At 39.1% G+C, this 22,195-nt stretch overlaps 1 protein-coding gene across 1 annotated transcript in view; it reads right to left on the reverse strand.

The window, feature by feature from the left end:
- LOC109919602 (dynein axonemal heavy chain 5-like) overlaps positions 1-22,195 on the reverse strand; it is a 251,683-nt gene that overhangs the window by 131,931 nt on the left and 97,557 nt on the right. Inside the window, exons 23-29 of the mRNA XM_048605989.1 lie at positions 15,765-15,966; positions 13,107-13,342; positions 11,399-11,617; positions 8,749-8,811; positions 7,633-7,871; positions 5,004-5,244; positions 1,040-1,239 (exon numbers count right to left, since the gene is read on the reverse strand). Of these exons, the coding sequence (XP_048461946.1) occupies positions 1,040-1,239; positions 5,004-5,244; positions 7,633-7,871; positions 8,749-8,811; positions 11,399-11,617; positions 13,107-13,342; positions 15,765-15,966 (1,400 nt within the window). The remainder of the gene's footprint in view (positions 1-1,039; positions 1,240-5,003; positions 5,245-7,632; positions 7,872-8,748; positions 8,812-11,398; positions 11,618-13,106; positions 13,343-15,764; positions 15,967-22,195) is intronic.

Genomic DNA, 22,195 nt, shown 5'->3' on the forward strand with positions numbered 1-22,195 from the left:
ATTGGTGTAGTGATGATAATTTTTTTCTTATAAGTTCTAACTCTGCCTTTCTTAAAACTGTGAAGCTATTCAGCTTCATCACTCTTCATTATCTTATGTAATCTGCATGTTTTAAGATAGAAACTTTGAATATTAAATCTCAAATAACCTCACTTTTCCTTTTACTCTTTTCAATTTGGTTAGTTTTCTGTATCCTGATCCCTGATTCATAATCCAGATTTCTTCATTTGTTTTATATTTTTAATTTTACCATAATAATTTAAAACAGTTTTCAGATCAAACCATCTAACTTGTTCTTCTGTCAACTAGTTATTTGATATTCCAAAAGAGATCGCTTTTCTTAATTCTTTTATAGGACGTAGGTGTCACAGCCAAGATCAGCATTTGTTGCTCATTCCTAATCCCCCTTTGAAATGAATGGCTTACTAGGCTATTGCATTAAGAGTCAACCACGTCATTGTGTAAATCAAATAAGGTAAAAATAACAGATTTCCCTCCCAAAGGACATCAGTGAATGAGATGGGGTTTATAAAAAAATCAATGATAATTATCCTGGTCACCATCACTGAAAATAGTTTTGTCCTCCAGATTTAACAATTGAATGCAAATTCCACCAGCTGCCATGGTTGGGTTGGCACCCGTGTCCCCAGAGCATGACCCTGGGCTTCTGGATTATCAGTCCATTGATATCACCACTGCAACATTTGTGCTATTTCCATTACAGGTAATAGGATTGTCCATAAAGTTGAGAAATTGATACGTACATTTCACTCAAAACATTTAGGACTCTTTGAATGCATTCTCTAATTACAGTAAACCAATAATTAAATTGTGCCGAAATTTGATAGAGATCTAAAGCTACACAAAGTTAAGAACAACTGGAAGATTAAACTGCCAAAGGACCAGTCAATGCCATATCAAAGAAAAACTTCTTTATTCTTACCTATTTTCTTTGTTTTGGGTTTCATCAGCACTTTTACAACAGCGTAAAGTGGACTAAACCATTAAATTAGTAATTGTGCACATAATGAAATCTCACCTATTGTTCAGCAGAGAACCAAGAACCATCAAGCTATCTTCAGCAGAAGTGATGATCTCAGAAGTGTTATCACCACGGAGAAGGAGCTCACCACGTGTTTTGAAGTTGGCAAATGTAAAGTTTCGATTATCCCACTCCACTAAGACCTGCTTCAGCTTCTGCTCAATATCTTTCTCCTTTACAGCACTGATGCAAATATCCTAATATCCAAAAATGGTAATCAGAAATATGTTTTCAAATATTTGTCACATCTCAGATTTGTAATGAAACTGGTTAGTCACAAGTGAATGCACCTGAGACTCAATATTTCACTTTATGTAAAATGACAGTTAGACTAGATGATTTATTCGTCCAAGGAAGTAAATCATTACATTTTTCTGATGGGTATTGTTTGTTGTAAAGAACTGATGAGAATCAGAGAGTGGGAAAAGTAAGCTTGATGTTTTAATAGACCCTTTTGGTCACATTTTGGAATTTAAGATTAGTTGAGGAAAGTGTGCTTCAAATTCAACTTATATTCAGTACTTTCAACGGGTTTCTGTAAAGTGACGCAGCTTAGCAAGTCACATCTAGTCTCAAATTACAAAACTTATCACTCTGCCTACTGAAACATTGGTCAAGTGACAGTAAGAATACATGGGGTACGGCTTCTGGTCAGTTAATTTGCCCAAAATCAATGCAGCCAAATTACATCAAGCACTGACTAAACTCCATGATCTTCTGCACCAATTTGAAAATGATTGTACTGAAAACAAATGCAATTCACAAAACTGGCTACTTTCATGGAGTTAAATTCGGACGCGCATTTCCATGAACTGTGCTCAAATAAAGGCCTTCAAGGAGGATCGAAACATTAAATTGATTCTTTTGGGTACAAGGAAATAAATGGACATTTTTAAAAAATTTTGAATGTAATTCTTTTAAATTACTGATGAGTTGACTGCTGTACTCCATGTGAGTAACAAATGGTTCTTTTTGTTTGAAAAGGTATTGAAAATCAAGTAATGCACAAGTGCTGGATTGACACAATGATAAAAACATGTTTTTTTCTGATAAACTTAGTTTTGAATACGTTAGTTAAACTACATCAAGCTGCCACTCAAATATTTCGAAAAATTTTTTCAAGCTTTTTTAAAAAATACACTTCAAAACATTGCCAATTGTACTGGTTCATAGTAAACATTGAGTGGACACTAAAGAAAAAAATCATAAATGTACTCAATTTGTACCTGGATCACCAATTCCACGACATTTTGTTCATTGTTAGTGCACATTTCAGATCACGCTATCATATGTTGAAATATTGAGCACTACTAGTCTAATCTGAATTCAAGATAGAAGGACTGTTTTTAAATAAACTTTAGGAATATCTAAGGCAGAATTAAAACTGCTAAAACTTTGTTTTGTGCTTTCAACCTAATGGCATTGAAGCAAAGATCTATCAGTTTACATCATTTTACTTCCACTGAAATCTGGCCTCATTAAAATGGTCTGCAGCATAAATAAAGCAAGTCAATACCACAACAATCATTCACAAAGACGGTGTAATAATTAGACGTTTCCCATTAGGGGACCAAATTTTTATAAATCTATCATGCTAGACAACTTCTCCCACCTGGACAATGATTCTTGGCTGGGAAAATTGATACAGGTATTAACATTTTGTGAAAGTTTTTCAAATTCAAATCATACATTTAAACAGCAATTCAACTCTTTTTTTGGTTAACTTGCACATAATGTTATTGTAATCAAAACAGAAATTGCCGAAGAAACTCAGCAGGTCTGGCAGAATCTATGGAGAGAAAGTAGAGTTAATGTTTTGGGTCGTCTAATTTTTGTTTCAGATTTCCAGTATCTACACTTCTTCATTTTATGTTATTGGAATACTTTTATTTATCATTAAGCAAACAATAGCTTATTTAAAGTGACCTATTAATTGTATGCCAAAGAGTTTTAGTTAAGCATGTGTATTTTTAATGGCGATGGAATATTAAGCTTTTAGTATGGGCAATAATTCAAGAGGCATTATTAAACAATTATGGATACTAAATCCAAACAGAGATATTAGAAGTAGCTAATTAATCTTGCTTGAACAAGAGGAAGGTCAAAGTAAAACAGGGAGCTGTATAGCTGGAGACTTTTAGGGAATGTTTTTTATTCTATCGTGGGACGTTGGCACTGCTGGGAGAACCTGTATCAGTTGCCCATCCCTCAATGTCTTTGAGCTAAGTGGCTGGGCCATTCCAGAGGGCAGCTGATTGTCAAACACATTGCTGTGGATGTGGAGTTACAAATGAGCCAGGTTGGGTAAGGAAGGCAGATTTCCTTCTTTCAAAGGCATGAGTGAACCAATTGTGTTTTTACATCATTCGAAGATGGCTGTTATAGTCCACAACACCAAGCCTAGCTTTGAATTTCAGAATTTTTGACTGAATTCAAATCCCACCTAAACTCATGACCCCATAGTATTAGTATTAGAGGGCTTCAGGTGTGCTGGCCCAGAAATATTACCATGTGTTATGACACAGAGACAGTGTCACTTTCATTTACTCTCAGGAGACAAGATGTGAAGACAATCATGCAGAATACTGTTGAATTGTTTGCATTGTATATTACCCTCTGAATGATAGGGTGTGATGCAGTTTTTGGTAATGCCATGCTCCTGTGGAAGGAATCCTGCTCTTAAAGTCAAGTACATGATCACTGTGAATCCAACATGGAATACTGAAGCAGCCAAACCAGTCACATGCTAGCATTTTGGCTATAACTGAGGCCCTGTAGTCACATTTGGAAACAGTCTTTGTGAATTTGAAGACTTCTGCGAGTACGAGTATGTGCTTCATCCCATTACTACTGGGGTCAACTATCACAAAATACATTGCAAGGACCTCTGAAGGTATCTTGGCAATGAGAGATCATATACTGGGGTGAAGTACCTTCCCTGCTTTAGCTAAGGTAAACTATTAACAAATTTGACAGTGGTCATAAATATCTGTGGATTTTCTTGATTGAAGATAAAAATTTATTGCTGAAGTCAGCAATCCGCCTGAATACGCTACCCTTTACTCTAACAGTGACAAGGGAAGCTCCCAGAATTACACCAAGTGGACTCTGCTACGTATAATACATGATGCTCTAGCAAAGCAATCTTCAATTGCGGAATCACTGTGTTTCTGGTCATCCCCCAAATCTGACCAGCTTCCTACTCATTAACAACTAGAATATCCAGCCACTTCTTTCCTCCATAACATAAAGAGAACACACATGGGGAGCCTTCTCCCACGTTTGGCCTAAAGTTACGATTTCCTCTGGCCTAAGAAGTTCAGCTTCCCTCATGTATCTTGCCAGTTTCAACTCCTCCAACAACCATTCCATATTGACCAGGCCTTTCAACTTTGTCTGCCATGACTTGACACCTGTGGAATCCTGCTGACTGCATCAGAATGTAAAATGAGATTTAATCATATAGACAACTGAAAGATCACGAAGCAGGGATTATTTATTCCAGGGGCAGCAAGTTGTTACAAAGAGGAGGGTAAATTAAAGTCAAACAAGGAAAACACAGTATTTACATTGAACTAAGTCTATGGTTTACATCTGATACAAGAAATCTTCTGTCTGTCTGTTCCTTCTCCCCATCTGGTCACCTTATCCTAAAGGCATTCTTTCCTCTTGGGAGGATCTGTTTGACTCTTCCAGCTGCCCTGCTCAGTGTCGTCCCTCACCATCACCATCTCCTGCTGCACATCTCAGTGCAACTGCTCCACATGCCCCACTTGGACCCTCCTTGCCACCTGCTGATGATAGTTCCATTATACTACTTTTCTTTAAATGAATTTTTTAGAATGAAATATCATAAATAGGTTTAATTGATAAATGATGTTCTAGCATTCTTCCCCATTTTAAACAATTCAATCCATTGTTAATATTGGAAATTCTAATGGCTATACAAATCAAAACTCACCTCAATCTCCTCTTTGTACTTTAACAACGGGGCTTCCATAATATTGGACAATTTAAATGTTTCACTGTCAATATCGAAGTCACGATCTGTAACTTGGGCAATGCGTTGCCAATGACGAGGCATCATGGCTTTACTTGACATCATCTCTAACAAGGGGCAACTTTCGCTGAAGTCATCAATAGTCTGCTTTAAATCAAGATAGGCAGGCCATTCCTTCAAACCCCGAGGTAATTTACGACATCTGAAATGCAGTAGTTCAGATACTATTAAACTATAATTGTTCAAAGATAAAGACACAGTGGAAATAGAAATTAGTCTTTCAAATTTATTCACTACAAAAATAAAACCAAAAACTTATGGATGCTAGAAATCTGAAACAAAAATAGAAATTACAGGAGAAACTCAGCAGATCTTAGCAGCATCTATGGAGAGAAAGCAGAGTCAACATTTTGGGTCTGGTGACCCTTCTCAGCTACTTCTAGTTCTGATGAAGGGTCACTGGACCTGAAACATTGATTCTACTTTCTCTCCACAGACGCGGGTAGACCTGCTGATTTTTTCCAACAATTTCTGTTTTGTTTTATTCATTGCTAAGTTGCTGGCATGAAGAAAATGGATTACTTTTAATTTATCACTTCTCTGAGCGTAGAATAACACTGTTTTTAAATTGCACATGTTATTTTTTGAAAATAGTGCATTGGTTGGTTATTACTCACCCTGTTCAATTTCCCCTTCCAAATCAATCAATAAGAAAGGCAGGCAGCAAACCAGGTGACCAAATTGTTACTGCCCACTTACTTCCACCAATCAAGCTGAATATTCAACCTGATGAAAAATAATGACTTACAAACTGAAACATAAATTGAGAGCCTTAAAGTTCAGCAAACAGGTGTTGTGCCATGCTCGTTGTGAGCTAGAACCACATTGTTTAATGATGTAAATGTTTGAAAGGGTTATTTTGTCTTAAGCATTACACGCCATGATAATATCATATGGATTTGGTAAGGGAAAAGCATAGGATCTTGAAACAGCAAGACCTACCATCCAGGTACTCCTCATTGGTATAAAAGTGTCTGTCTTTCACAACAATATAACTTGTACTTATATACTAACATGCTATAATAACAATAATGCAATAATGGCCTTGCCAAAGATGTTCACATTCCCATATACATAAAAGAATTTCTTCAGGTGCTCAGCAGCCAAAGCAAAGGTATCTTAAATGGATTGTGCAAGATTGCAAGATCGTGCAAAACAATGTTTTTTTTCAATTTGTTTTATTGTATAATGAGGAAGAGCATTTCCATTCATTCAGGTTCTGCATTAAACCAATCAATCACTGCTTCCACCACTCCTGATTGGTTCCACACTGCCCCAGCCCCATTGTCTGAACATCACCAAACTTATGTGTGACTGTCAAGCTAATTCTGAAATTGAAGTTAAGACTGATGACCACAACTCACTGATAATAAACAATTAAGGTTGATGAACCAATTTGCATGATTCTGCTGCTGGCATTAGGTGTGTAGTACACTAGAATTATGTCATATTTTCTTGGCCAACATCTTTACTATACATAATAACAAGCAATAGAAAAGAATTTCTGTTCTCAGGAAGGAAGTCCCTCTCCCAAACTCCACTCCATCAAAAAGAATCTCTCATCCAGAAAAGACTGGGAAAGACACCCCACCCCCAAGCACCCCATTATTACCCTCAGAGTAACCAGTGATCAACAGAAAATGCTGCTATGGTATATGCTTCCCTCAACTCTAGAACAAATAACTGGAAAACCTAGCTTATTACAAAATAACCATCAGATACAATGCTAAACAATTGAGAAGAGTCTTTACAGGTCTCCTCACCAGCAGTTAATCAATATTAGCAGACTATTAATGCAGGCTATGAACAAGTAATAGAACAAAGAAAGTTGCCACTGCCCTTAACATTACAAGACAATCTATAGTTTGCTCAAAATAGATGAAAATATTTTATTCTGCACGGTTACGTAAAGAGCAAAATATTGACAGATCAAAAGTATTGCCATCCATACAATACCTACCACATATTCAACCCTGTGCTACAGTTCAAATCAACTCAAACTTTAAGCTTTAGCAGCTATGTCAATCAGATTCACTGAAAGTCATCAGAAAATCCTCTCTTCTTTCCACCCCTTCCCTCTCGAAATGATATTCTTCACTTGTGTTCTCTTGACTTTAAAGATTTCCAAAATTATGAAATTACTATAAATTGTGGGTTGTGCAACACTGCTAAGCAAACACCAATGCCAGTGATGAATTAGCAATATAGCTTGCCAAAAGTATCAAAAAGTGGTTGTGTGTTTTGTAATATGAAAGTCAGTCTTGCAAAATACTTCTTGGGCTGGTGCCTTGGTTTTATAGATTCATAGGTCATATCGTCCAACTCTTAATATATATGTGCACAAACCTGGAGCTCAGCAAACAAGCTGAACAATGAATAAGTAAGTTGTGGTATAAAGCTTTCTTAAGTAAGTAAGAAAATAGAAAATAACTGTCCAAGTCTTAATGCACCTCCTTTGTCATGAAACATGAAATTTCAGGTTTGTGTAAAATCAGTTGAGAGCTCTAGAAAATACATACAGCTAACGAACCTGTTTTGAAAATCCAGAAGCTCATTTTTTATCTTTTCTATGTTCATCTCAGACCAGAGAATATCGAAGTAACCATTCACTGTATTGATAACATTATTGTAGAGACTGTAAAGTTTCTGTAAAAGGTTCAGCTCCTTCTTTATCTCCAACAACTGAGGACACTGTGTAACTGACAGTCCAAAGAGTTCCTCGCCACCTATGTAGGTGATGTATTTGCGATAAAGGTTGTCAAAACGATTCTGTAATGATTAGAGAGGACATTTTCTAATAAATCATGTGATCTGTACAGCTTAGATCACCACAACAAAGCTCCCACGGTTAACCAGTGTTCTTAAATCTAGCCTTGTAAACAACTTCTTTGTCCCATTGAAATCCACAACATTTCAACAAGCTGACAGCACACAAAAATGCTACAGACCTTACAATGTTGAAGTCTTAACATTTGAAAATGTAGTTTAAAGTCTTATGTTAGGAAAATAAATACGTTTTAAATAGAAAAATATTTAATACTTATATTTCAGTTAGTTTCCATGTTTAAAAGAAATATGTTTCTCATCCCTTTTACAGACATTAAGACATCAATTAGAATGATCTTTAGTAGGATGAGTTTGAAAGCAATGGCACTTCCATTCTCTTCATGAACACACAATTCAACACCTCACTCAAATTCAGATTCATTTATGGCCTTTGACAATTGTCAAATTACCTGAAAAAACTGACATGGTTAGAATACACTAATTATCTACTTCATTAACTCACTCTGCTTCTCTTTCACTTGGGTTTGGAGTAATGACAGAACTGGATACACAGAGGTTAACCCTCATCAGTTTTTCTAAATTGACAGTGTGCCACTATAAATAAATATTGGACATTCCACTTGAACATAATATCAATTAAGTGACTCATTATCTCAAGAAGTATGAGAAGATACATTGAGAGTAGGCTATATACTATTTTTTAGTGTCATGGATAAAATTATTGATTTTGATATTATACCTTCCCCAAATTCTACTTGAGTTAAAAATAACAAAGATATTTACACCAAGATGTGACTAAAACAAAAAAAGCATGCCTCTCCCCCAAACAGTTAGTAAAGCACAAACAAGGTCACTGCACCTGATAGATAACCAATTGGTCATTTGCTTCTTGTGGAGACAGTCCATGCTGCATGGGGCCTCCCTAATAGGAAATATAGAAGAAAGTATTTGGTTTTGCATTAGGGGAAAAAAACAAATGTATGAAAAGAGAAATTGTCCTGGCAGACCTAAAAATTTGAAAAGTAAACAAACTATACTGAGTGAACAGCCATTGTCACAAGTTTCATCAGGAGTTTCATTAAACTCCCATTTTAACTTCGGTGGGAAATTAGTGGACTGAATGCAGAATGTCAAGGATCTGAATGTACATAGCCACTTTTTCTGGCATTCTCTCCTCTGCTGGATTTTCAGGCTGCATGAGATGAGCATACAGAGTTAGAAGCACCTATGAGTCCTGTGTAAATAAGATACCCACAGACACCAGGAACATTTTTCTTTCCTCTATTCATTTGTGGGATGTGGGTGGCGCTAGCTGGCCAGCATTTCTTGCCCATCCCTAGTTGCCCCTGAGAAGGTGGTGGTGAGCTGCCTTCTTGAACCGCTGCAGTCCTCCTGCTGTAGGTCAACCCAAAATGCTATTAGGGAGGGAATTCCAGGATTTTGACCCAGCGACAGTGAAGTTACGGCGATATATTTCAAAGTCAGGATGGTGAGTGCCTTGGAGGGGAACTTGCAGGTGATGGTGTTCCCATATATCTGCTCTTGTCCTTCTAGGTGGAAGTGGTCGTGGGTTGGAAGGTGCTGTCTGAGGATCTTTGGTGCATTTCTGCAGTGCATCTTGTAGATATTACACACTGCTGCTACTGAATTCCAGTGATGGAGGGAGTGGATGCTTGTGGATGTGGTGCCAATCAAGTAGGCTGCTTTGTCGTGGATGGTGTCAAGCTTCTTGAGTGTTGTTGGGGCTGCACTCTTCCCAGGCAAGTGGGGAGTATTCCATCACACTCCTGACTTGTGCCTTGTAGATGGTGGACAGGCTTTGAGGAGTCAGGAGGGGAGTTACTCACCGCAGTATTCCTAGCTTCTAACCTGCTCTTGTAGCCACTGTATTTATGTGGTGCGTCCAGTTGAGTTTCTGGTCAATGGTAACCCCCAGGAAGTTGATAGTGGGGGATTCAGTGATGGTGACACCATTGAACGTCAAGGGGTGGTGATTAGATTGTCTCTTACTAGTGATGGTCATAGCCTGGCATTTGTGTGGCACGATTGTCACTTGCCACTTGTCAGCCCAAGCCTGGATATTGTCCAGATTTTGTTGCATTTGAACACGGACTACTTCAGTATCTGAGGAGTAACAAATGGTGCTGAACATTGTGCAATTATTGGCGAACATCCCCACTTCTGACCTTATGATGGAGGGAAGGTCATTGATGAAGCAGCTGTAGATTTTTGATGGTGTTAGTACTGGAAAGTACCTTACTAATTTTTGAGGAAGCTATGTTCATTAAACGTAATGTAAAAGGTGGTCAATCACGCAGTAAAATTACTTTAATACTGTTTGATTGTTCTTGTAAAAGGACAATGTTCCACTCTTTCAAGAGAAGCAATAGGGGAAAGGGCAGTCTTCAAAAATTTTCTGTGCTAATGTTCTCAGGAAGTGCAATGTATTTCAGCTTTCTGGTCATTTAAATAATTTCATGATTGAAATAATTGAATAATAATAGACGTAAAAGAATAAAATGTCAATATGGAGTTTTGAGGCTATTCACACTTGAATCCCATATCTATACCATTCTGATTTTCAACTGGAATTATCACATTTAACTCACATACCTTTTAATCAAAGAATGAAGAAACTACAGGGCACTCCTCCTGCCAACATAACAACAATCAGCATAAACCAAATCTAAGACCCAAGATCTTTTGGTTTTGTTTCACAAAGGATGTATTTAGCCACCAAGTTAAGGTGGGAGCAGTTTATACCTTTTGTACATTTCAGTTTGTATTATTTTTGTTGTAGTTATTTCCTTGATTTATGTTTTATTAATTCAATAGCTGCCCTATACATTGGGATAGCTGCAGATTTTTTTGAGTTTGTATGCTGATTTTAACACTTCAATAATGAGGGATAATAATGCGCAGGCTCAAGTGCCATATATAAAATCCAACTACATTCTGCAAGCATTCCGTCCTTCCTGTGGGCAATACTTAAAAATTGTTTGTGAAATTTTACATCCATTCACTTCCATTAATGGCAACAACTTTGGTGAGTCTTCCCCAGAATATTCCTTTAATTGATTCACTTTACACCAGCATTAGCATGATATTTAATACATCCCAAATTCACATTATATTGGGACTACTGGGACTGACTGGCACTGCAGTGAGCAAATATGGCATTGGATAGAATCCTTGATAGAAAATGCAATCAGTCTTCATTCAACCTCACTTCGTAGCAATGACACTAGGGACAAGTATAGTTATAAAATCATTTCTTGTTACTTTGACTTTTGAAGACAAGCTCCATGGTACAAATACAAAGAATCATGTCAAAAAATAAAGCATCAACATATTTAAATCAGTACATTTTTAATTATGCCTGAATGAAGAAAGCCAGTTAGGTAATTTAATAACTAATTATTTCTCTTTAAGAATTTATAAACTAGAAGAGATCAAACAATGATCAGAAATATAACCTGTGGAATGTCAGAAGAAAATGTTAACATTACCTTCTCATAGTCGCAACAAAATGTATTAGAATCTTCTATGAACATTTTAACATTGGTGATTAGTTCAGTACGAAATGAAGGTTGCAAAGAAATGAGATGATTCTGTACTTCCATTCCATGTAAAAGGAGCTTTTCCCATGTGTAACGTAATGTATCCACTCTGTCAGAGTCTTCTTTAACTACTTGGATTTCATACTTATTCAACAAAGCATAGAATTCCTGTATTATTTTAAAATAAAAGCCAATAAAGGAAAAAATTTATTTCCTTCCAAAATGGCCTTACAGTGTCCTTAGTGACATGTAGAGCTATTTCAAAGCTGTCCCCATATTTTAGTACAGAACACCAATGTTAAACTTGTTAAAGTAAACATAATTTATGTATTATTCAAAGTCAAATTGAAAAAATGCAGTATCCAACCACTTAAATTTAGCAACCTCAAGAGATTGTGATTACAATTTTGAAGACTGATGAATTTGAATAATATTGTTATTCTACCATTTTACCGGTATTGAGATTTCAATAAATAGAATTACATATTGTATTGAATTCTGCAGCACACATGCAGACCATTAAGCCCAATAGCTCCACACCAATATTCACGCTCCACATGAGCATCCTTCCACCTCACTTCATTTTACTCCCAGCACATCCTATTATTTTCTCCATCATGTACTTCTTGTTTTTGAGGTATGGCACAAGATAGAAAGAGATTTAATATAAATTATGGTGCTATTTGCCTCAGGAGGATTAAATGATATCATATCCAAGATGGCAGTGGAGTGGGACTCCTCAGCCAGAGCTCATCTGCTCCATCCATTTTTCTCTTTGAGATTGTTTCCTTCTTACCTCCTGTCCTTGAGCCTCAAGTGAAGCCATTGCGGATTCCCAGCCTCAGCGCATACTCCCAGACTCGAGGTGAATTCAAAGCAGATTCCCAGCCTCGAGACCCTCAAGGTGAAGCTCAGTGTGGTCTAGAGGTTAGGTGCTGGCATGGCTGGGTTGGAAGGACTGTTATTCTGAACTTTTTATTTCTTTATTTTTGTATCTTATTCCTATGATTTCATACCTAAGATGGCACAAAGTTCTGTAATGCTGGACTCCTTATTTCTTTATTTTTCTGATTTTTTCCCTAAGATTTTGTGCTTAAGAATCTATGCCTAAGTACATTTGAACCTAAGATGGTGCTGTAAGTGGTGACATGTAAACTTTTCACTGTACTCATGAGTACATGTGACAATAAAGCTAGTTCTATTAGAGTATGAAAATATAGCCTAATTCTGTCTTCATCAAAGTAGGAAAATCACGGAGTGCAGAACACTTTATAAACTTTTCCACCAATGTGCATAAAACAATCTAAGATCAAGCATAAACATGGGTGAACTATAAACTAAACTGTCTACAATCCATTAGCAGCTGCCTGAGAACAACCCCTGCTGTCAGAAATATGGGTAGATAAATGTTGTGGACACTACAGTCACAAGGAACTGGTTCAAACTTCCAAACTTTCTTTCACATAAACAGTCTCTCAGAACAATTCATTTTCATACAGAGAATTCACACAGCAAGTTGGGCTGGTACATTTACTCCAGGAGGTGAAAAGCCTAGATGATATTGAGAAGTTTGCAGCATATGTATTATTACTTAAAACTACCAAGAAGAAATACAATTCTTATGTGCTATTCAAATAAAGGCTGAAAATGCACCTACCTCGATAGGTCCAATCTGTAAATCAATGTCAATCTGTTTGTCCCGGATATCTTTCAGAGAACCCATGATTACTCTCATATCATCCATATCATTCACTGGACGATTAAGTTTTTTGGAAGTCTCTTCTACAAAGATCAAGATACTATCCAGATTTGTTCTATATTTTTCATTGCAGTGGTGAGAATATCCAATCATCCAGGCTCTGCATTCTTCAATCAAGGCTATCTTCAAATCATCTGTTTAAGTAAATATACAAACCGATAAAGTAACAAAATTAGATTATTACAGAACTTCTGAATACTTATAGCAGAAGACTCACCATATGCAATATGTCCATGGCTTGAAGCATCGATATTTTTGATATTTTCAAAGACATAGGAGGGTTTGAACAGTATCGAAAAATTAATGAGATAAGTTGCTATAAATGCTATTAATGTCATTGTGATCTTTTAGTCAATTTCCCATGGTGTGTCAGATTGCCAGCACTCTTCAGGTTAAGCAATGTGAGGTAAAAATGGGATAACTGGACTGGGTCACACAAGCATTATTAAATAATTCACTTCAAAGTCATATATTCTGTCATGATTTTTATACTTCTATTATAAGCTTCTGTGAGCAAAATTGGATATTCCCCAAGAAGAGTGTTCAAACACATCATTGAGTGGCTACATGCCTCAGCCTGGTAGCCATTCACGAAAAACTTGCACGACATAAATTTAGCCTGAAATACTTTAGGTCCACCTGCATCTCTTAAAGGGGAGTTATATTATAGCCACAGCCAGTGCTGGAAGTGTCTGAGTGCCAAGCAATGTGAACATTGAATAATGCTGCAGTAGGACACAGGGCATGCTTCAAAGCTCTTGGATACAGAACTGAAGGCTTTGAAATAGGAGATGAACAGAAGGAGAGAGGCTCTGCATCCATTAAGGAGCAGAAGGCCATTAAGACGAATGATCTGAAGCTATTAGCAGCAGAAGCTGTCACTAACAGCATAGTCCCAAGGATCTGGATGCAGTGCCATAAGAAGCTCAATGTCCTCACTTGATTAATCAATGTGAGCGATTTAAATTTCAAATAACCTTGCAATGCACCACAAGCTTCACATATTGCTCAATTTTCCATCTTCTTACTTTGATCAATAACCCCTACTAGCCATGAATCATACCTCTCATTCACAGTTTTCCTCACACATGTGGCACAGCTATGAACCCAAGACCCATATTTCTCAGAAATAGATCCATCAACAGCTGAAACCATCAAAGATAATGGCACCTATCCAATCTTCCGTCTCTCCATTTCTTACATATCACAGTTACAAGCTGTAAATTGTCTAAGCAGGAGTGAAAGAGTTGGTGTCCCTATCAATAAATAGAAACTCTAGACTCAACTCCAGAATTTGATGGCCCAAAAGGTTGTTCGTAATGTAGCCAAACAGGTTGAGCAGCAACATGCAAAAGTTCCAACACATGCCCATAGCACTCATTAAAGTGCAAAAGATTCCTGGTCAGCCATATATCAGAAAGATTATTGGATCCTATCCTCTCACTTTCTACAATATACAAGTAAAAAGTACCAAAGCAACTTGGACTCGTCACATAAATTGTAACACACAGATGGTCTAGGCATACACTTTTTTAATTTCATCCTGACCACCCCCCCCCGCACACAGACCCCTCCCCCGACCCCGCCAAGCACAACCTCATCCTTGTTCCTTTCTTTTTATCAGATATCCAAGAACTGCAAAATGGCCAGGTACAAGCGAGAAGTAGAGAGGAAGATGATGTAATACTGCCACTCAGTTACACCGATGCAGTCATGAGATCCAAAACTGACATTGCACCTACGTTAGAGCGTACTTTAGATCTGCATGTAATGAGTCACTGGTTGTAAAGTAACTGTGAAGGGAATGAGATAGTGAAATGTCTTATGATGGAACAATGACATCAACAGTCAAGTGTAAGAGCCTAAGAAGGGAGGTGGAATAATCTACACAAGGAGGATGTACAAACCAAAATTTGCAGATGCAGATTTTGAAACTGTACTAAAAGCATTCAATGTATACTTCAGCCCAAAATGGAACCTCGTAATCAAGTGAGCATGATTTAGTCAGAGTTCCCAAAGGCCAGGGGAATTCAGGCCTGTACAGGTTAGCTAGTTGTTGCGGTTATGGTACTTTGCAAGGCAAACTTGACCATACCCACATCATTATCAGAGACCACATTGAAAACTGTCAAATTTTTGTTTTTACACACTACAGATGACAACACTTAAACAAATGGTTTAATATGGTAAGCATGCTGCATAAAGAGCAAAATCGGGCCTTAACCCATGTAAATACTAAGAGTTTGGATTAACCTACTTGGTCCAGTCCTGTGATTTCTTGTGACAAAGAGAACATTCACAGTAAATGTTTAAAAAAATGTAGGCATTATTATTCTTGAAGGGATCAAATTAACACCAAGCTAAAAATCAATTTAGTTGTCACAGAGTGATTTCAAATAAAATTGCACTTTGAACAAAATGTTGGATTTTTTAAATATGTTCTTACGATATTAATGATGTTGTCCAGTTGTTTTTCCTTAAATCTCAACTTCATTCTTTTCTCCCCCCAAATGCCATAGAACTTAAATCTCATAAATTAAGTTTTGGAACAAGTACCTGAACACAGTGCAAGAGCACCCAAATACATCACTCGAGGTTCAGCCTGAATTTGGATTTGCAGGTTGTGATAGAACTTGATTTGGAATTCAAAATCAGACAGTGAAGGGGAACCTTCTATAAACTTTGCAAGAGTTTTCTCGCGGTCTTCTCTCCAGATGTGATTGTATTTGTTGAATGTTTTGATAATTTCTTGTAGGTCCTAGGATGGGAACAGTAAAATCAAAATATTGAGAATTCTAAGTGCATTGAAATGTTGAGAAAATTACAACGGTTTCACTACTTTTGTCGAAGCATTCAATGATACGGCACAGGAGAAGACTAAACATGCCTGCCTATTCTGGCCTTTTGAAAGACTTCTTCAATTAGTTTCATTTCACTATCTTTCCCTGCAGTGAAGTAATTCTTTCCTTTTCAAGTTTTTATTTAATTTTTTTTTCCAATGTAGTCATTGAATCTGCTTATAATACCTTTTCAGGCAGTGTATTCCAAAACATAAGAGCTTACTGTCTAACTGGTTTCCTCCTCACAACATGATTTTTGCCAAAAAACCTTAACTATATACACACTGGTTACTGACCCATCTGCAAATGGTAGCAGTTTTTCCTATATCACGCTATTAAAACTCTTCATTGTTTTGAAAACTTCTATCAAGTCTCCCCTATTATTCCGTACTATATCGAAAACACCCAGTGTCTGGGATAGAAATGCAATCTGTACTAATATGTTTGTCACATTCAGTGACCTTTACAATGAGATACTGACGGGGTTACCACTTTGCAGCCAGTTTCAATGAAATCACAGCACGGGCCAGACAGTTATCTTGACAGCTCAAAAGATGATGTTAGAAGTGCAGCTGAGATAGAGTGTTGAAGAGCAAGAATAAAAAAAAAACTGTCAATACACAAATAAGGGAATATTCAGAGCTGCAAAGCAGCTACAGACAATTGAAATATAACAAATAGACCACAGCCGAAACACTGAGTAAAAAACAATTGCTTTCCCTCCCCCAGCACCAGCCAAAATGAAAGATGATGTGATGTAGAAGTGGCAACATTTCCAAGTGCGATGGCAAAATTACGAAATTGTGTTGGATCTTCTTAAACTAGAACAACTACATATAGATACATTCTTAACACTGGTGGGGAGAGATTGTTTCAAAGTGCATATCACCCTAAATCTATCAGAAAAACAGAAAACGTACACTGCTGAAATTTTTGCTTTGTAGGCATGTTTTGATCCCAAGTTAAGCCTTTTACCTATACTATCGCCATCACCTTTGACATCACCTCTATCAAAACTTTATCAACATCTATTTTAAATATACTGAAAGACTCAGCTTCCTTAGTCCTTTGAGATATAGAAATCCAGAGATTCAGCACCATCTGAGTAAAACAAAATTCTCCCCATCTCTGTTAGAACCGAAATCCCCCTTATTTTTAAATTGTGTATCCTGATTTTAGATTTCCCAATCAGGAGAAGTATCTTCCCAGCATCCCTTTAAGTACTTTCAAACTTTAAATGAAATTACCTCTCAGTCCTCAAAACTCCTGAGAGTATTGGCCAGTGAAATAACTGCACTGAGGCCAGTATCCTGTCACCAAGTCACCCTTTATTTACTTGTGCACAGTACACTGGCTGTAGTCAGGTAACTCAGAGTCAGTCCCCTGAACTGAGGAGATTCTAAATCTCCTGTTTATCTTGTTTAGCCAGGGCTTTTCTGATTGACCGAGGTTAACAACCCTAATCAACCATCTTGCAGTCAACAAGGTCAATCTGGTTCCAATCACTACATCCCTTCCCCACTAAGTCTGGGGACGTAGGCCTGGCCTTTAGCTTGTAGATTTTCCTATGACGTTTTTGCCCCAAGTCCAGTTCCTCTGATTCGGTCTCTGACACAAACGGAGTGTACCAGACCATAGCCCGTGTCTTCCATTCGGAGCAGCTCAGTAGAGTTTCCTCCTCTTCTTCCAGTGGTGATGGTATCGAGGCTGCATCCATCTCGGACTCTGAGGTTTCTTTGACATGAGACAGAGGGGAAGAACCACGGTTTCCGACAGGCTTTCTGGTTGTTATGACAGGCCAGATATGTTTTGCCCCTGCCCCGTTTGCAAGGTAAAAGCTTTCAGGTGATCCACATGTTTGTTCAGGACCGCCTCACCTACCCAAACTTTGTAAGTGACGGGACCTGATCTCACATCCACCTTGCCTCATACCCTAACAGGGTCATTTCCACGGTTCCAGCACCAAACTTCATCCCCTGAATTGTCTCTCTTGCTTAGAGGAGGCATGTGGCTAGCACTGGCATTCCTGCTGCCGTTTCACCCTTCGCCTCGCAACCCCGCCCCCAGGTCTGGGAGTATCAGGTTTAACCTGGTGCGGAGTCTTCTCCCACCCAGCAACTCTGCTGGAACTATCCCTGTTGTTGTGCGTGGGGTGGTCCTATAATCAAACAGGAACCAGGACAGTTTGGTTTCAAGTGATGCTGTAGGCTGCTTCTTTAAGCCTGTTTTCAATGCTTAGACAGCTCTTTCTACTAGACCATTGGATGATGGATGATATGGAGTTGTCCTTTTGTGTGGACTACCATTTGACTTTGGGAAATATTCGAAGTCACTGCTGGTAAATGACGTCCCATTGTGGTGACCAATTCTTCCAGGAGTCCATGTATCACGAGTGATGCTTGCAGCTTCTCAATCATCATCCTTGAGTTTGCTGATTCAACATTGTGCACGTCCAAGCACTTTGAATAGGTGTCCACAACGACCAGGCATATTGAGCCCATGAAAGAACCGGCATAGTCGACATGCAATTGTGTCCAGGGTTTTCCCAGCCATTCTCATGAATGTGGGGGCACTGCTGGTGGCAATGTTTGTCCTTGCTGGCACTCTGGACCATTGCCCAATGACTCAGCTACATCAACATCCAACCCTGGCCACCAGACTTAGCTTCTTGCTAGCATCTTCATCTTGGAAATCCCTGGATGACCCTGGCGGAGATCAGCCAGTGTCTGGTGGCGACCACTACTCAGGACAATCACCCTTGCTCCCCATAGTAACATGCCATCCTCTACAGTGATCTGGCCTCACCGGGTCCAGAAAGGTGTCAGTCTGGGTTTCAATGGTCCTTCTGTCTCCCCCATTACCACCAGCTGTTTTAGTTTCACTCGGACAGGATCTTTTCATCTCCACAGCCGGATATTGTCAGTGGTGACTGGAACATTGGCCAGGAAATTCAAAACCAAAATGGACTCTTCCAGGGGATGCACCATCAGTGGAGTATCTGTCAGTAGGAGACAGCTCAAGGCATCCGCATTAGCCACTTGACTTCCTGCACAGTGTTCTAACTTGTACTTGTATGCGCTGAGAATAAGGGCCCAATGCTGAATTCTGCTGGAAGCTATTCGGCCTTGACTTGTCTTCCTTCAGTAGCCCTAGCAGGGGTTTGTGATCTGTTACTATGACAAATTCCTGTCTGTAAATGTACTGGTGGAACTCCCTCACACCAAAGACGATCAGCAAACCTTCCTTCTGTATCTGGGCATATTTGCATTTGGCATCAGCCAAAGTCCGGGAAGCATACGCTATCTCCGTTCCGCTCTGTTGGGCCACTGGTGAGCCAACACTACCCTGGTATTGTACGAGACAGCATCACCTCTCGCGGCGATTGCAGTGGGCCAACACCTTAGATGACAATAGCTGCTTTATACTTCCCTAAAGGCTGCTTGTTGGCTATGCGACCCAAGGCTGACACTTTTTCAATAACAGGCATCAGGGTGCCAAGATGGAGGCCAGGTTATGTATCAATTTTCTGTAATAATTCACTAACCCAAGGAAAGACCTATGCTCCAGTACAGGCGTGGGAACCTGGTCTCTTTTGATCACCCTCACTTTCTCTTTCAATGGGTGTAACCTGGTTTTGTTGACTCTGTAACCCACGTAGGTCACTTGGGGTGCCTGGAACACACGTTTTACCCTCCTAAGGCATACACCCACCTGGGAGAAATGTTCCAAGTTCTCCAAGTGCTCTTTATTGGTGTTCCCTGTTATTAGTACATCATCGAGATAAATGGCAATCTGGGGTAGCCCTTGTAAAATGTTCTCCATTGTCCACTGGAAAGGGTGTAGGCTGATGATACCCCAAATGGCAGTCTTGTATATTGATATGTATACCCCCTTATGGGTATTAATTGTAACGTACTTCTGGGACTCCTCATCCAACCGTAATTGCAGGCAGACGTGACTCATGTCCAGCTTCGTAAAGGATAGCCCTTCTCACCAACTTGTGTTCAAGTCCTCTATGCAAGGGATTGGGTATTTATCCAGCTGCAAGAAGCGGTTTACCATTTGCTTAAAATCCCCACCAAGGAAAATTGAACTATCAGGCTTCACAATCAGTATGACTGGTGCTGCCCAATCTGCAAACTGCACTGGTTTGATGATTCCTTCACTCTTCAGCCACCTCATTTCAGCCTCTACTTTTGCCCGCAAGGCAAATGGCACCAGGTGGGCCATGTAAAATCTTGGAATTGTTTCCTTGCCGACATGTAAAGTGGCTTTGGCCCCTTTGATAGTCCCAAGCCTTTCCTGAAATACTCCTGGATATTTCACTAGGACTTCACTGAGGCAGCCATTTTCTAATCAAAAAATATTGACTCAATCCAGGTGAAGCTTTCTCAACCAATTCCATCCCAATAGGCTTGGACACGAGCCTTTTGGTACCATCAGTGGTAACTGAACCAATTGCTTTTCATGGGAGACTGGAACCAAAGTCATACCCTTAATCTGCAATGGCTCCCCAGTGTATGTTCTCAGTCTGGCTGAGGTCTTGTGCAAACATGAGGAGTGGAGTCCTGAGCGAATCTTGTTAAAGATCAATTCTGCAACCACAGATACAGCTGCGCCAATATCTAACTCCATGAGAACTGGATGACCATTTAACCCAACATTCATTTTAATCTATTCCGATTTGGATGTCACTAAGCAATTTAATTGTTGCGACCCACATGTAGGGGCACTTTCCAGAGTGTACACTCTCCTGGGTACTGGCCTATGAGTTTTAGTACTCAAGTCAGACCTTGTAAGACTCCTTTGCTGTCTCAAGTCTGCATACCGACAGTAACTACAATGGCTTGATGGCTCAGATCCTGAAGAACATTTTTATCCATTTGGCCGAGGCTGAGCTTTGTTGTGGAGCTCTGCTGTGGGCTGGACAAGGGCCCCCTCTGCCCAAGATATGCTCTATGTGAGGCTATGCGACTGTCTACACTCAAGTGGTGTTCCCCAAGCTCATTTGGAGAGGTGAGGGAGTCCATTTCCATTGGGACATCATGCAGCTCCCATGCTCCACTTTCCGTATTTTCTAATAACAACGCCAGTTGTAGTGCCTGTTTGAAACCCAGTTGGGCTTCAGCTAGTAGGTGCCTCTGCATGGTTATGTTATTAATCAAATGGTCTGTGAGCATCTCATTCAGTGTTAACCCAAAATCACATGCATCTCCCGGTCGTCTCAACCTCGTCCAAAATCTCAATAGACTCCCCCAGTTTTCTAATAGCCAAATAAAACCAATAGCATCTCAGAATTAGAGGGGTCGTAATATTCCTTAACCACTCCATCAACTCTTAGAAGGTTTTAGTATCTGGGAAAGTTAAACCCCTTATAACCAAGAATGCTGCAGGTCCATAAGCAGTAAGCTTTTCATCTGCCCCAATGTCATTTGCCTGGAAAAAATATTGCATTCCTTCCACATACTGGGCCCAGTCTTCAACAGCAGGATCAAATGAGTCCAAGCTTCCAAAGTAAAGGCATGATTCCAGAAATGATTATCCCAACTCCAAGATGACTGTTGTGAGCCAACGTTCTTCTGGCACATCCTGTTTTCTCTTGTCGCCACTGAAATAACTGCACCGAGGCCAGTATCTCATCACCAAGTCATCTTTTATTTACTTGTGCACAACACACTGGCTATGGCAAGCCAGCTCAGAGTCAGTCCCCTAAACTGGAGAGATTCTAAATCTTCTGTTTATATTTGTCAGCCAGGGCTGATTGGGGTTGTCAACCTGGGCCAATCAACCACCTCATCATCAACAAGGTCAACCTGGTTCCAATCACAACAGCCAGTTTCTCAATCTCTCTTCATAGGACTGTCCTGCCATCCCAGGAATAAATATCGTAAAACTTTATTGCACTCCCTCTATGGCAACAATATCATTCCTGAGATAAGGAGACCAAAACTACACAGCATGTTCCAGGTGCACGTCTAACCAAGCTCCTTTACAATTGAAGCAAGACTTCACTACTCCTGTGCTCAGCTCTTTTTGTGATAAAGCCTTCCATTAGCCTTCTTAGTGATAAGAAATTATGTGCTATGTGGGAAAAGCAATGTTCTCATTGCAAATAATTTTTCACACAGGTATATGGCTAGAAGAATG

The sequence above is a fragment of the Rhincodon typus genome, chromosome 15 (genome assembly GCF_021869965.1).
Source record: "Rhincodon typus isolate 14 chromosome 15, sRhiTyp1.1, whole genome shotgun sequence".
Taxonomy (NCBI): Eukaryota; Metazoa; Chordata; class Chondrichthyes; order Orectolobiformes; family Rhincodontidae; genus Rhincodon; species Rhincodon typus.